This window comes from Corvus brachyrhynchos, unplaced genomic scaffold, assembly GCF_000691975.1.
Source record: "Corvus brachyrhynchos isolate BGI_N302 unplaced genomic scaffold, ASM69197v1 scaffold279, whole genome shotgun sequence".
Taxonomy (NCBI): Eukaryota; Metazoa; Chordata; class Aves; order Passeriformes; family Corvidae; genus Corvus; species Corvus brachyrhynchos.
Window position 1 is genome coordinate 3,045,995 of NW_008246060.1, and position 12,504 is coordinate 3,058,498.

The 12,504-nt window shown below is 37.2% G+C and overlaps 1 protein-coding gene across 7 annotated transcripts in view; it reads left to right on the forward strand.

Annotated features, from left to right (window-relative positions):
* Nucleotides 1–12,504, forward strand: part of RTKN2 (rhotekin 2) — a 53,618-nt gene that overhangs the window by 22,541 nt on the left and 18,573 nt on the right. For 6 of the 7 annotated variants that reach the window (XM_017746196.1, XM_017746197.1, XM_017746198.1 and 3 more), the window contains 4 exons: nucleotides 1,703–1,761; nucleotides 5,352–5,405; nucleotides 6,334–6,451; nucleotides 7,836–8,036. In XM_017746196.1, coding sequence (XP_017601685.1) covers nucleotides 1,703–1,761; nucleotides 5,352–5,405; nucleotides 6,334–6,451; nucleotides 7,836–8,036 — 432 coding nt within the window. Of the gene's footprint in view, nucleotides 1–1,702; nucleotides 1,762–5,351; nucleotides 5,406–6,333; nucleotides 6,452–7,835; nucleotides 8,037–12,504 lie in introns of those variants that run through there. The other variant, XM_017746200.1, reaches the window with a different exon arrangement.

Sequence of the window (12,504 nt, forward strand, 5' to 3'; positions counted from 1 at the left end):
CTGCCTTAAAGCATTAATTTATAAAATAATTCCATTATCTTCTTTTTGCTTTAGAAAATTAAATACAAGTCCTGTTTTCCTGGATAAATTTTATTTTTGACGTTAAACTGTAATTCAGTATCAAATAACACAATAGACATATTTTCTTGATTACCCTTAGCATACAAAAAGGTACCTAGCCAAGTCTGACGGAACAAAACAAAGCTATCCAAGTCAGTATACAGCTGTTTGTATTTTTCATTCTTTGTATTGTTGTCAAGGGTCCTTTAATGACGGCCCCATCATGGTTAATTGGTACCCTCTGCTGGCCACTTGTGTTAACTACAGCGAAGTGATAAATGCAACCCTCAATGGGAAGAAAAGAAGCTGAAAATATTCTCACATTATAACTCTTGAAGGAGCTGAAGTATGTGTGGTTTATTTGAATAATGTTTTTTTTGGTCTAAATGGAATTTATTTGAGGTGCAATGTTCAGAATCGTGGTGCAGAGACACTGTTGCTTTCAGGTTATTAATTTAATGAAATACTATATTGCAGCTTAGCATAGAAACTCTCTGAGTACACGCTTAGCTCCAGTTAATTGTATCTGTAGGAGCAGTTCCACTACTTTTTGCTTTCAGAAATGTTGCCTTATAGGAGAAATTTGTTGGAGGAAAGAGCAGCATTTTCTGTCACCTATTCTGAAAGCTGATTTTAAAAACTAGCACGATATGTGTGGTATTCTGTAATTATTGAATTTGTACTGCTTTTTCCTACTAAAATAAGGACTTTTGTAGTGATTCATCTTGTATGAATCTTATGTTTTTAGTCTTATGATCTTATGTATCTTATGCTTTTAGTGATGGAATAATATCAAGTGTGAATATGTGCTGATTTACTCAGCTCCTTGTCTTTGATGTCAGCGTGCACAGAATGGTGATGGCACATGTCCAGAACAGGGCAGGGCTGATTGGACATGTCTCTGAACAGCTGTATTGTGTGCTTGACTTGTAACTGCCATGCATTGCTTGGATTTCTGTCTGCAGGGGTCCTTGAGGTGTCTGTGGAGGTCGTTAGAAGAGATGCACAAGTTATTTCTCTATTGTTTAAATTGTGTCTTTGGTAGTTGATAGTCCATTTGGAGTTCTTTTCTTTTGATATTTGCTTCAGACCGGAATTTGTTTAAGGCTTAATTGTGGCAGAGAGAGAAAATTCTGGGGTTTTCTAGGGTCTGTCATTCGTGCGTTCTGAAGATATTCCAACTGCCTCTGGAAGTCATGATACTGGTAGCAGCTAGAAATTTTCATTTCATTAATAGAGGAGGAGGCAATTCTTTAAACAATAATAGAACCAGTAAATTAAGTTGCATCTTCATTGATGTGTACAGAAGGGAAAAATTGATAATGTTTTTGATCCTGTAGGATCTGGAAAAGACAAGGAAGATGAATCTACTTGTCTTTTAATACTCAGGTTACATAAGCTTTGGAGTAAAATCTTCTAGGGAATTTTTAAAAATGGTGGTGTACCTTCCTTCCAGATTATGCTTAAGAAACTAATGACTCATGTGTTAAACCAGAGATACCAAAATTAACTTTAAAGAAAAGCATTTGAAATGAGCTATAATATGAAAATCCTGACGCTTCTTAGTGTTTAAAGGGTTGAGTTTTAGATGTCTAAATGCACAGATCTCAAATCTCTTTTTTCTTTTCTCCTTTTTTGACAGGTTTTCAGAAAATGGGACAAAAGACCGGATGGCATGCAGAGCAAAGGTTGCTATATCGGGTAAGAGGCTGGGTAGTCACTTAATTATAGGAGCTAATTAGCTGGACAGTGACTTGTAATACAAACTATATAAACAAGTTGGTATTTTTTAAGTGTGTCTGTGGTTCAGAGGCATCAATCCTCTAATGCTTCAAGGGGACTTGTGCTTAAGTCTCACGTGGGCTTTTGAAGATCCTACCTTCTGTTTACATTTTGCTCACACGGCCTTCCACAGAGGGAAATACTTTTTTTTCTGTTTGCCACTGAACACTGAAAGCATTTCAAAACTAACTAAGTATGAGTGTGCTAAAAACTTTTTTCTCCTCACAACAGCAGACTTTGAAGTGATAGTACAGGGCACGTCTAACAAATTGAGAGCAGAATTATAACTAGTATGCAAATGCTATTTAGGCAATGCAGATTATGTTACTACAGCAAAGGTACAGTGGTATGGCTTCAATGCAGACCAGTAACAAGGATATTTAACAACCATTCCTGGTGGGCTGGTACGCTGTTTTCTAGCCTGTTCCCAAACTTCAGCACTGTGGATTTATTGCTTCCTTTGCCTGTACCAATAGTGGATGTTGCCACGTTCAGCATTCCTGTGGCTGTTCTGCCAGCTTTGCAAACAGATCTGATTGTGCTCCCCGACCTGCCTCATTAAGAATAAAATAATGTAGAACAGCTCACTACTGAAACTGTTTCAGTTAATTCTGCATATTTTGATGTATCTTTAAGCAAGGTAACTTCTAGTAGAAGAAGAGTGACGAGTACATGGTTCAGTAATGTTTTCTGCCAGCACAGCTGTTTGCAGAATGTGTATCTGTCTTTCCTCCTTATGGTAGTTGGATGAAAGCATCTGTTTGCCTGTCTGCTGTGGTTGCACCTTTTTTCACATTTGGAGAGCTATCTGCAGTGAAGACTTTAGGGTCATATAATACACTTCTGCTAACTTTAGAAAATCAGAGTTTTTTAAGAACTCTGTTTTTAGTATGAAAATTTTGTTCAGGATATGAAAGATTTAGCTTGTTTCTTTTGGTGGGAGAAGACCATGGAAGGGTGAAATACACCACTTTGTACTGGGTCCTGTCTGTTGATGATTCTGCCCTGTTACCAGCACAGTGGCTCTCAAACTGGAGGTTATGTCCTCAGAAGTGTGGCGCAGATCAAGGTGAAGAGGAGGAAGAGCCAACTTGCCTCCCTGTGCAGCCCAGCCTGGGAGTGCTGGATGCTGCCGTGCCTTGCCCCTGTTCAGATACTCGCGCCAAGAAGCCTGGCCAGGTCCAGCTTACAGCAGGAAAGCCTAAATGTTGTTCTTGGCCTCTGCTGATTTATTCTTTCTATAGGTCACCTGTTATTACCTCCTGATTTTCTAACCCCAGTAATCCATCCACTTATAAATTTATTAGCGTGTCATATGGTTAGTACATGCCTGATGATGATTACCAAAAAAATAGGGCAGTCGTGACCAACACCAAAAGTTCGGGAAGAACTATGCAGGACTACTGAGGAATATGCTCCTACAGAAAGCAACTATGTCAGATACTGTGTGGGAAGTGCATTCCTTAATCCACAGTTTTTCACTCTTCTATCATTTTTACTTATCCCCCACATTTTTGAATAAATTATGTAATTTATGTTATTGTACTAATTGATTTTTTTTGTCAGAAGACAATACATCAAATGTTTATCAAAAAGCATAATTATAATTTAAAGTAATTTTATAAAGGAATCATTGGGTTTAAACTTGATTAATTGTAGTATTTGAATGTAACCGATTTGCATCCACACAGATTTACAGCTCAGGGTAACTGAAATTAAGGTGTGTGAAAATTGATCTTTGTTTTTGATAAATGACAGCTCTTTCAGTCCAAGAATGAATTGAAAGCTGATTTACAAGTATCATGTTATCAATCATTGTTCAAGGATTGACTCATGATTTTCTGACTAAGGTGTAAATTTTTCAGCTAGCAAGATATTGAAAGCGGCATACAGAAGTAATCTTTAATCTAGTACTCTAATTGCTAACAAGGTCTATTGAGCGCATTAAAATTGTCATTCAGAGTTTGCTATGATTAAAGATAGAAAAAGCTTTTATTTGTTTTCACATATGAATGTAGATTTGAGACCTTTGTATTTTAGGAAAGAAACGTTCTGCGCTTTGTCTCTGACAGAGATGAATATATATATATTTAAAAAGTTTGAGAGAGACTTCTGTAATGATTTTAATGAAACTATTTCTCTTTATGTAAAACCCCCTATTTTTAGACATGCTTGCTATGCAAATGCATCTTTAGAAGAGAAAAGCAGTTTCAGTACACGGTGATGTATTGATTTTTTAGGAAGGTAGAAGTCTAAAGCTGTATGCTGGCAGTTCACTTGAAAGTTCAGTAGTTTTCATGAACACTCAAAAATAGATTAATTTGAAACTTTCAGTTTTGAAATAGCTTTTATAATAAGACGTCTCATAATAAAAATTAACTGAAATTTGAATTTTTCATTTAACATCTGAGACAGAGCGACTATATGCAGTTTCACTTCAATCAACAAAAAGTTTTGTGGGTAAACCCCTGTAGGAATGCATGACAACCTGATGCCAAAATACTGGCACTATTTTGCATCTTAGCATAATGTCTGGATTTTTCCATCAGCCTCATATGACGACAGCACTGGAGTCAGCAATGCTTCTTTATAACAATATTGAAGATTTTTGTCACAAGACAACTGAGCTGGTGCTGGTTGCTGCTGCCATCATGTGTCACTTAATATATTGCATATACTTTTAAACAGCACCCTTGTACTTCAGAAACCAGCTTTGAATTTATAAAGCCCCCACAGCATTTTTCTTTTAACAGGGGACTAATAAAAAACATTATATCTTAACCTGAGCCCTCAAAGCTGGAGGAAAATGTCACTTAATACTGTGTTGGGTTTAGTAGATAAATTGGAAAATTTATTGAAGAAAATACTTTCCTAATATTAAAATGACAGGCATGATTTAAAATAATGGTTCTGTAATTGCCTCTCTACAATGGTTCTGAAGTAGAAGGATATTTTCAAGTTAAGAGAAAAAAGATTTCTAAACTCTTTTTATGCCGACTAAGACAATTCTCGCTGGGAATGTGATTACAAGTGGTATTTTCTCTGTGGTTAGCAAAACAAGACTGAAGTGCTTGCAGCATAAGTATCCCAGTCTTTTCATTAAAACAGGAAGGCTTTCCTCGTGGAGTGGGATGAGCGGTTTCCAGCACAAGGCAAGCAGGGTTTTGGTTTGCATCTATGCATAATATTGGGCTCAAAGAATACCTCTCAGAACTATGTTACACAGCTTCTCTGAAATGTTATTTCAGGTACTTTCAAATGGGATTTAAAATATTCTTTATTCTAGCATAATTTCTAAACCGAAATGACACTTCAAGTTGAACTAATTATTGAATTTTCTTTTGATGTGGATAATAAACTTGGAATAATTATGCTGTTCTCTGGGTGGAAGGCCCTGTTACCACCAGAACATCAGAAAAAGAAACAAACTTTTTGTAATTTGTTTTGATCACAGATCTACAGTATTGACTATAACTTAATTTCCCTACCTTCTTTTTTCCCCCCTTTAGATATTCGAATACCATTAATGTGGAAAGGCTCTGATCACTTCAGCAATAAAGAAAGTATGTAAGATGTAATGAATTACTCTGATAAGCAATTGCTTATGCCTGTAAATTTAAACTGAATGAGGAAGTTCATACTCATTTCAACCTATTTTTTAACCTTCCATTAAGTCCATGTTTTACTCTTTGTTGTGTAAATGCTCGTAATTTGAAGTTGCTGGCTGTAGCAAGCTGAGTTAGTTCAAAGTCCTGTGGTTCTCTGTGTTTAAGCCTCACTCTCTAAAGAGCCCTCCTGAAGAAGAATTCCAGAGGAAGCAACAAAAAAATGTTGTATTAAATGGTTAACTGAGAAACTTCTGATTAAACACATTGTTCTATGTCTTGTCTGCATTTGAGAGAGTATATTGGAGGCTGTTTCCAGTGGGAAATTTAAATGAAAGTTGACTGTTGGTGTTGAGTTTATTATTGGATAGCCTTCAAGTACATGCATTTTGCTGTGTCATGGAGATTAATCCTAAATCTGTTCCAGCTGTCACCTGGCATTGATTTCACTTTGATTTTCAATAGGGTCAGAGGTGCAAAGCATGGCAAAATAGTCTAATCCTATGTAGCACATTCATAAAATGATACAGACTTTGGATCAAATGGTTTTTTGGGTTTTTTTTTTTGGTGTAAAGTCAATTTTACTAAACAAAATTACATTTTTACTAATGTTTTTGAAGTTGCTAACACACACTATACCTGATTACTCAACTTTTTTTTTCTTAATAGAGGTAGCCATTTTTTCCCTTTGTGTATGTTCTACCTAGACAGCAGCTTTGATAGGTCAATTATCATAAAATCCTATGATAAAAATTTCTGGTGGGAAGAATTTGAGGGCAATTCCTTAGAGGTCTGAATTACCATTTTGTATAGTTCTGCTTACTGGAAGTGTTTAGTATTGTGATGTGCAATGTGGCTAATAAAAGCTTTCTCTGGCTCTCTCCAGAATCACAGCGCTATGCAGTGTTTTGTTTGTTCAGAATGGGAGCTGAGGTTTTTGATACTGAGGTGACTATTGTGGATAAAGCAATAACAGATATCTGTTTTGAAAATGTAACCATATTGTGAGTATAATTTACATCTGTCGAAGGAAGTACAAATATTGTTTTCTTTTGAAGGTGGATGTGATTATGAACAAGATTGGCTGAGGTCCACTAGGTTTTGCTGTGGGCAAAGGAATCAGTAGAGGCTCTGTTCATTTTAGTGGGTGGAGAATCTGGAAGGCTGTTTTTTGTGTACAAAATGAGGCTGGTTGTAGATGTGCTAGTTGATCTGTATTTCTTTTCATTTTTGCCCTGCTGAATCATTTTTCTTTATATAAAGAGATAAACAAACTTACATCTCCAGGACAGCATTAAATCAATGCTAAAACCTGAAAGCATTATGACAATATAGGTGTAAATGTTGCACCAAGTGTTTCAGTGTTATTCTGTCCAGCAGGTTACAGTCTCTATCCTCATGTAACATCTCATGTTGTTACACCTACCTGAGCATGTGCTTGACTCCACTCCCTGCCTTTATTTTTTTATATCAACAATTTAGAGTCTGTCTCCTGAGGAAGACTGGCTAGAAAGCTAGAACTACCAAAAGCTTTAAATCAGGATCCTGAAAACTGAGTTTAAGTCAAATTTTAAGCACTCCTAAACACATGTTCAAGTTAAGAGTGGGGACAAAGATTCAAATCTCCTTCTTCACAGATATGAGACTTGACCATTATAATTTTCTGTGGAACACTGGAACAAAAGCAGAAAAGGCACCCTAACTTGCCTTTTATCCCCCAAGGCATAGAAAGACTTGATATAAAAGCTTTTGGGATGATTTTATTACGGCATCTGTGTAATGACATTATTTGTACCTGAAAGATGAGGTTAGGCTTCTGGTTTGATGACTAAGCTTGAGAACAAGAGAATCAATAGAACTGAAAACTGAGAAAGACTGTGGGCCAGACAATGCAGCAGTAGGTAGTTAAGTTGTGAATGACAGATTTTATTAGATAGCATTTTTTTTTCAGTAATTTGAAGGGGATGGGGTGCAGCTAAGATATCTTTCAAACAGTTCAATCTGATTTAGGACCATAAGCAGGCACAGGTTTTCAATCATGGGATTTTTGTGTAACAGTAGAGGGCGGATTTAAGTGTGTTTGAATGTGTTGCCTGTGTATTTCCATAACATGGGGGTTTTTTCCGTTTTTAACCTAAACGTTGAATTTCCTGTTTGTAATTGTTTATGGCGCAATTATAACATCCATCTCATGACCTCAATGCTAAGTTACTGCTGTGTACTCTAGTCCTTAATTCCATATTAACGTGTGTCTGCGCCTGAATCTTATGGCATTGCTTCCCTTGATTAGAAATATGTTATTTAATCTATAAAGTAGCAGCAACATTCCTTGGCTCCGTGCACAGTTTGTTAACAAACGCTCTGAAATCTTCTCCTCCCCCACTTCAGTGATGAAGCAAGCCCAGATTTCCAGGTGAAGGTTGAAGTGTATAGCTGCTGTACAGAGGAGTCTTTATATATAACAAACACTCCTAAGAAACTGGCAAAGAAACTTAAAACGTCCCTCAGCAAAGCTACAGGGAAGAAACTCAAAGCTGCACTGGAGGAAGACAGCATTGAACCCCTTTTGCCTGCTGACCCAGCCATCCAGTAAGCCACATATATTGATATTCTGGTTTTATAGCTTTTACAATAGAAGTAGACCAAAGATTGTAAATTTTTGGCAAACTGCCAAGAAACTGATTCTTTCTCTAGTTGCCCATGTGAAAAAAAATTTACATTTTAAATAGGAAATGAGAAAGTAGGTGTGAATTCCAACCATGTCGCTGAGCCTTGGGGCCTGGTTCTGATCTTGAAACATACGAGCAGCCTTTATCTTTGTGCTCCACAGCCAGACAGCTGGTAAATCCACTATTCTTTCCAACCTCCATAATATTTTTAGTTTGATCTCTAGAGGAAGTTGAGCTTGTACGGTCTGTCTGTGTCTCTCTGTCCACCTACTTCTCCTCCTCCCCCCTTCCCCATTTACTTCCTTCCCCATACTATTTTTGCACCTAGCCAGTGTTGCTTGTACTTGACAGACAGGTAGATATGTCTAAAAGTTACAAGTTGTGTGAAATAACAAAAAGTGTGTATGTAGGCAGGAGAAACCACTCCAGTACCCTCTGCCCTAATTCCACGTGCCAGCTTTTCAGTAAAACTGGACTGCCAAAGGCACTTTATGGTTACGGGCTGCTTAACAGGAGATTTCTTAATTGACTTTAGCACAGAACAGTTTTCAGTGTTCATAGGCATAAGTGCTGTTCCCAGTAATTTACCTGTGTCCTTTTAAAAATTAACTGCCTACTAATATTTTCCAGCAACTTTAATTTCATTGGGATTTAAGCAGACCAAATACCTAATTTGAAAATACTAATAGCATTTCTTTATTTTATTTATTTATATTTTTTTAGAAAGCAATTTTTTCAAGGAATTACTTTTTTTTTGGCAGCTGACAGTAAAGAATCAATGCTTAACTCTTGCCAGGTGTTGAGTGTAGTCTTAGTCTAGCTTCATATATCTATTTCCCAGGATTTTAAAAGGAAACATTCAAGCATATTCCATCTTCGTTGAACTGATATTACTGTAAACTGATATTGCTGTGTGACTCAAAAATAGACATCCGAGAGATCTTATCCACAGAGCAAAACAGATTTTATCACTAACTTTCCAGTGGGTTCCACCTAATGACAATGTATTTTTCAATCTGCATCATGTCAGGTGGCTGTGCTTTCCACCAGCTTCAGCTGGGCCATGACACACTATCATTAGACACAGTTTGAATCAGATATAACCACTGGCTTCTTTGCTTGAATATAGACTGCCTGGCTTTTAAGGAAGAAGCACCAGTAGACAATTTAAACAGCTGCCTCCTCCCCTGGGTTTTGCTTTTGGTTTCTCAATTGAATTTTCCTTTCCTCCATCTTGGAAGTTTGTTGTTTCTGCTGTAGATAATCATCTCACAGTGACTATTACTTTCTTAACACAATTAAATGAACAATGAAGTGTTTAATGATGGCTTTGCTGGGTGATTAAAATAGTTGTTTGGAAAGAAATGGGTTATTATAAGCAGAAAATAAGTTGTCCAGTTTTTTTAATGGGTTTTCCCCTAGGATTTATATTAGTTAGACCGTGGTATGTAGCCCTTATAAAGGGGAAGAGACTGCAAGACTACAAGAGATCTTTCAAGTATTCCCTGAGAGTTTTACCAGTCCATCAGGGGAAATTAAACTGCAACAAAAAAGTGAACTTTCTATATTATGCGAACACCTTTTCTCTGTAGATTTCATTTGTACAAGCCTTTTTCTTTTCAGTGCACACATGAGTGATATTCTCCGTTTCCCAAAAACTCTGTGATCCCTCTGTTCCAAACTTCTTGGCTTAGAAACCTCTCTAGTTAGTGAGGAAACTGTCAGACTTGGAACTTCTTGAAAGAGCATAGTGACAAAGGGCTTGATTGGTTGCTTAGGTTGGTTAATTTGAGTTATACTGATATTCTCTCTTAATTATCCCTCTTTTAGTTTCTTTACAGTCTGTTGCCTGCTTTGTTTTTCAATTCTAGCTTAAATTTTTTTTTTTTTTTACATTTTTCATAGCAGAAAAAATATTCAGTGCAGTTTTACTATTAAATGCCAGTGTAACTAGGTTGCTCTTTGGATAAGTCGCTGGAGAGTCTCCCTCAAGTGCCTGCTCATTCACTTGCAGAACTGGCCTACACATGCACTGGTGGTTGTGTTTGATGTATTGTCCTCCACTGGGCTGAAGGTGCAGCAGCTTCCGTGTCCTGTGTTTGAGTTGGCAAATGCCCAGTGATATTTTGCTGGAAGTACACAGTCTAATCTGGTGGCCTCACTTTTATGGTTGGGTTCTTGTTAGTACCTGAAGGTTATATTTGGTTTTACTGTCTATTATTTAAGATCTGATTGAAAGGTGAGCATATTGAATTCTTTTTTTTTTTTTTTTTCACTCACAAGTCTTCCACTCACTCCTTCACTCGCTTTGAATGAATGAACTAAGATTGGGATTTCTAACATTGGGTTTAATATTCAGCAACAGATTCTGGAATTGAAGATGTTTTAATTAACATACATTGATAGAGTGTTATAGTTACACCTTCCCACACCGGGGTCTGTGTGGAAACTTCAGTGCCTCTGTCTTTTGATCAGTAAACAGATTAAACAACGAGCCTTTGCCACAGGCATGTTGTGAAGATGAGCTGATTTTTTTTTTTAATGAAGTTGTTACATGGTAAAATACTATAGATATGCAAAGTACCGAATGAGATGCAGCAGGCAGACTATTCTTTGTTATACAAAGAAACTGCCATTTAAGGCGGTTAGCTAATTCTGTGAAATGCAAAGGAAAAATACAGTCAAGAATCCTGATTAGCCAGTTAAATCTGAAAAATATTTGTAGATAAAACTTTTCTAAATTATACTGCAGCTGCCTGAAAGGAATGACTTGTATTTTAGAATGAAAATGTTACTGTGAAGCATATTTTAAAAGTGAAGTAGCTATTTTTTTTGGCAAGGTTGTTGTGGTAATTAGTCATGCTTTAGAAAAAAAAAGTAACTTTAGAATCAGCACAGCAGTTTTATCTGTGAGAAGAAACTGAACTTTATGGTACAGTTTAAATAGAATGGTAATGCATTGCTCAGCTGCATGGTCAAACATAATCAGTGGAGAACCTTTTGTTAGGGAACAGTCTAGCAGGGAATATATACAAATGCTGATGAGTTTTTGTTGAGATTGCCCTCTTGAAGTGCTTCACAGCAGTGGTTTTTCACCCAGAACGTGATACTGTATTTAATTTTCTTTTTGTTCCCTGGAGACAGATACATAACAGACCTCCCCTCTAACAAACTTCCTACTTTTCCTCTTTCATTAGGGTTAGGGGGAGGTAGACATTCTCCTTGTTTATCTGCAGAGCCAAAGGTCTGAAAACTGTATGTTTCCACTGTGCCAGTAAGAAAAATAAAATTTGAAAAATACTAAGATGGAAAACTGTTTTTGGTGATTTTAGTTCAATAGCATCTTCTCAGCTTTTATACTACCAAGATTTCTTATGTTCTGCTGAAGATATGTTGAGGAACTTGTGCTAGATCCTGTTGGGGAGAGTAGTTAGTGATTTGGAGGGGTTTGTTTTCTTGTGGACTTTGTTCTAACTGCCATTAGCTAGGTGGAATTCTTACTGCATTGCTGGACTGTAAATCTGTTACTCGGTCCGATGAGTATTTTAGGGAAAAGGTTAAACGTACTAAATTTATACCAGTTTATTCCAAGAATTGCATTCCACAATTGCACTGTGCTGAATTGTAAGAGTGATACTTTTTTTCCCTAGGCAAAATACAAAACTAAGATAAAACATTCTGAAACCTGTAAGCCAATAAGTGAAAAAAAATCCTTTATGCTACAAAACTGACTGTAGGATTTCTGCACAGATTTCTGCATGTGAATAATCAATCTATTGGATCCTATTCAAAATACATTATAAACAACTGGTCTATAAAGTGTAGTCTGCATAGGCAAAGCAAAAGAGCAGGGCAACATGGAGAAGCAGTATAAAGCCTTTTAATTTTTAACCTGTATTTTCAGATAAAGTTTGTCATCCGTTTTTCTATTAACTATAGGAATTTTTGAACCTATTGCCAAATCTTACTGCTTTAGGCCTAGGAATAAGAGCTGTAATGCTATTGGAAGTAACTTGGTGTCTGACTAGAGGAGAGAGGTGCTTTGAGCATCCAGAGGGTGCAGAGGGTTTGGATAGCGCAGCCTTTACCCCTGGGTTTGGCCCCTCCTGGCTCTTCAGGAAGCACGAGCCCAGCTCGTAGGCAGTGGCCACATGAGAAGTCTCTTGGCCAGCAGGTCCCAGAGAGGAGGCAACAGAAAGAGTTGTAATGAATGATGGCATTGGCCTGGAAGTTGTGGGGTAGGAGGAACTGGAGATACACACGTGGAGGCAGGAGGTGAACAGACTGCGGAACAGAGAACCAGAGATACAGGAGCTGTGTGGGAAGAGGTTGGGGGGTGGCAGTCTGCGGTCACTGACAGGTGCTGCCGTGCACCTTGGTGTTCCCTT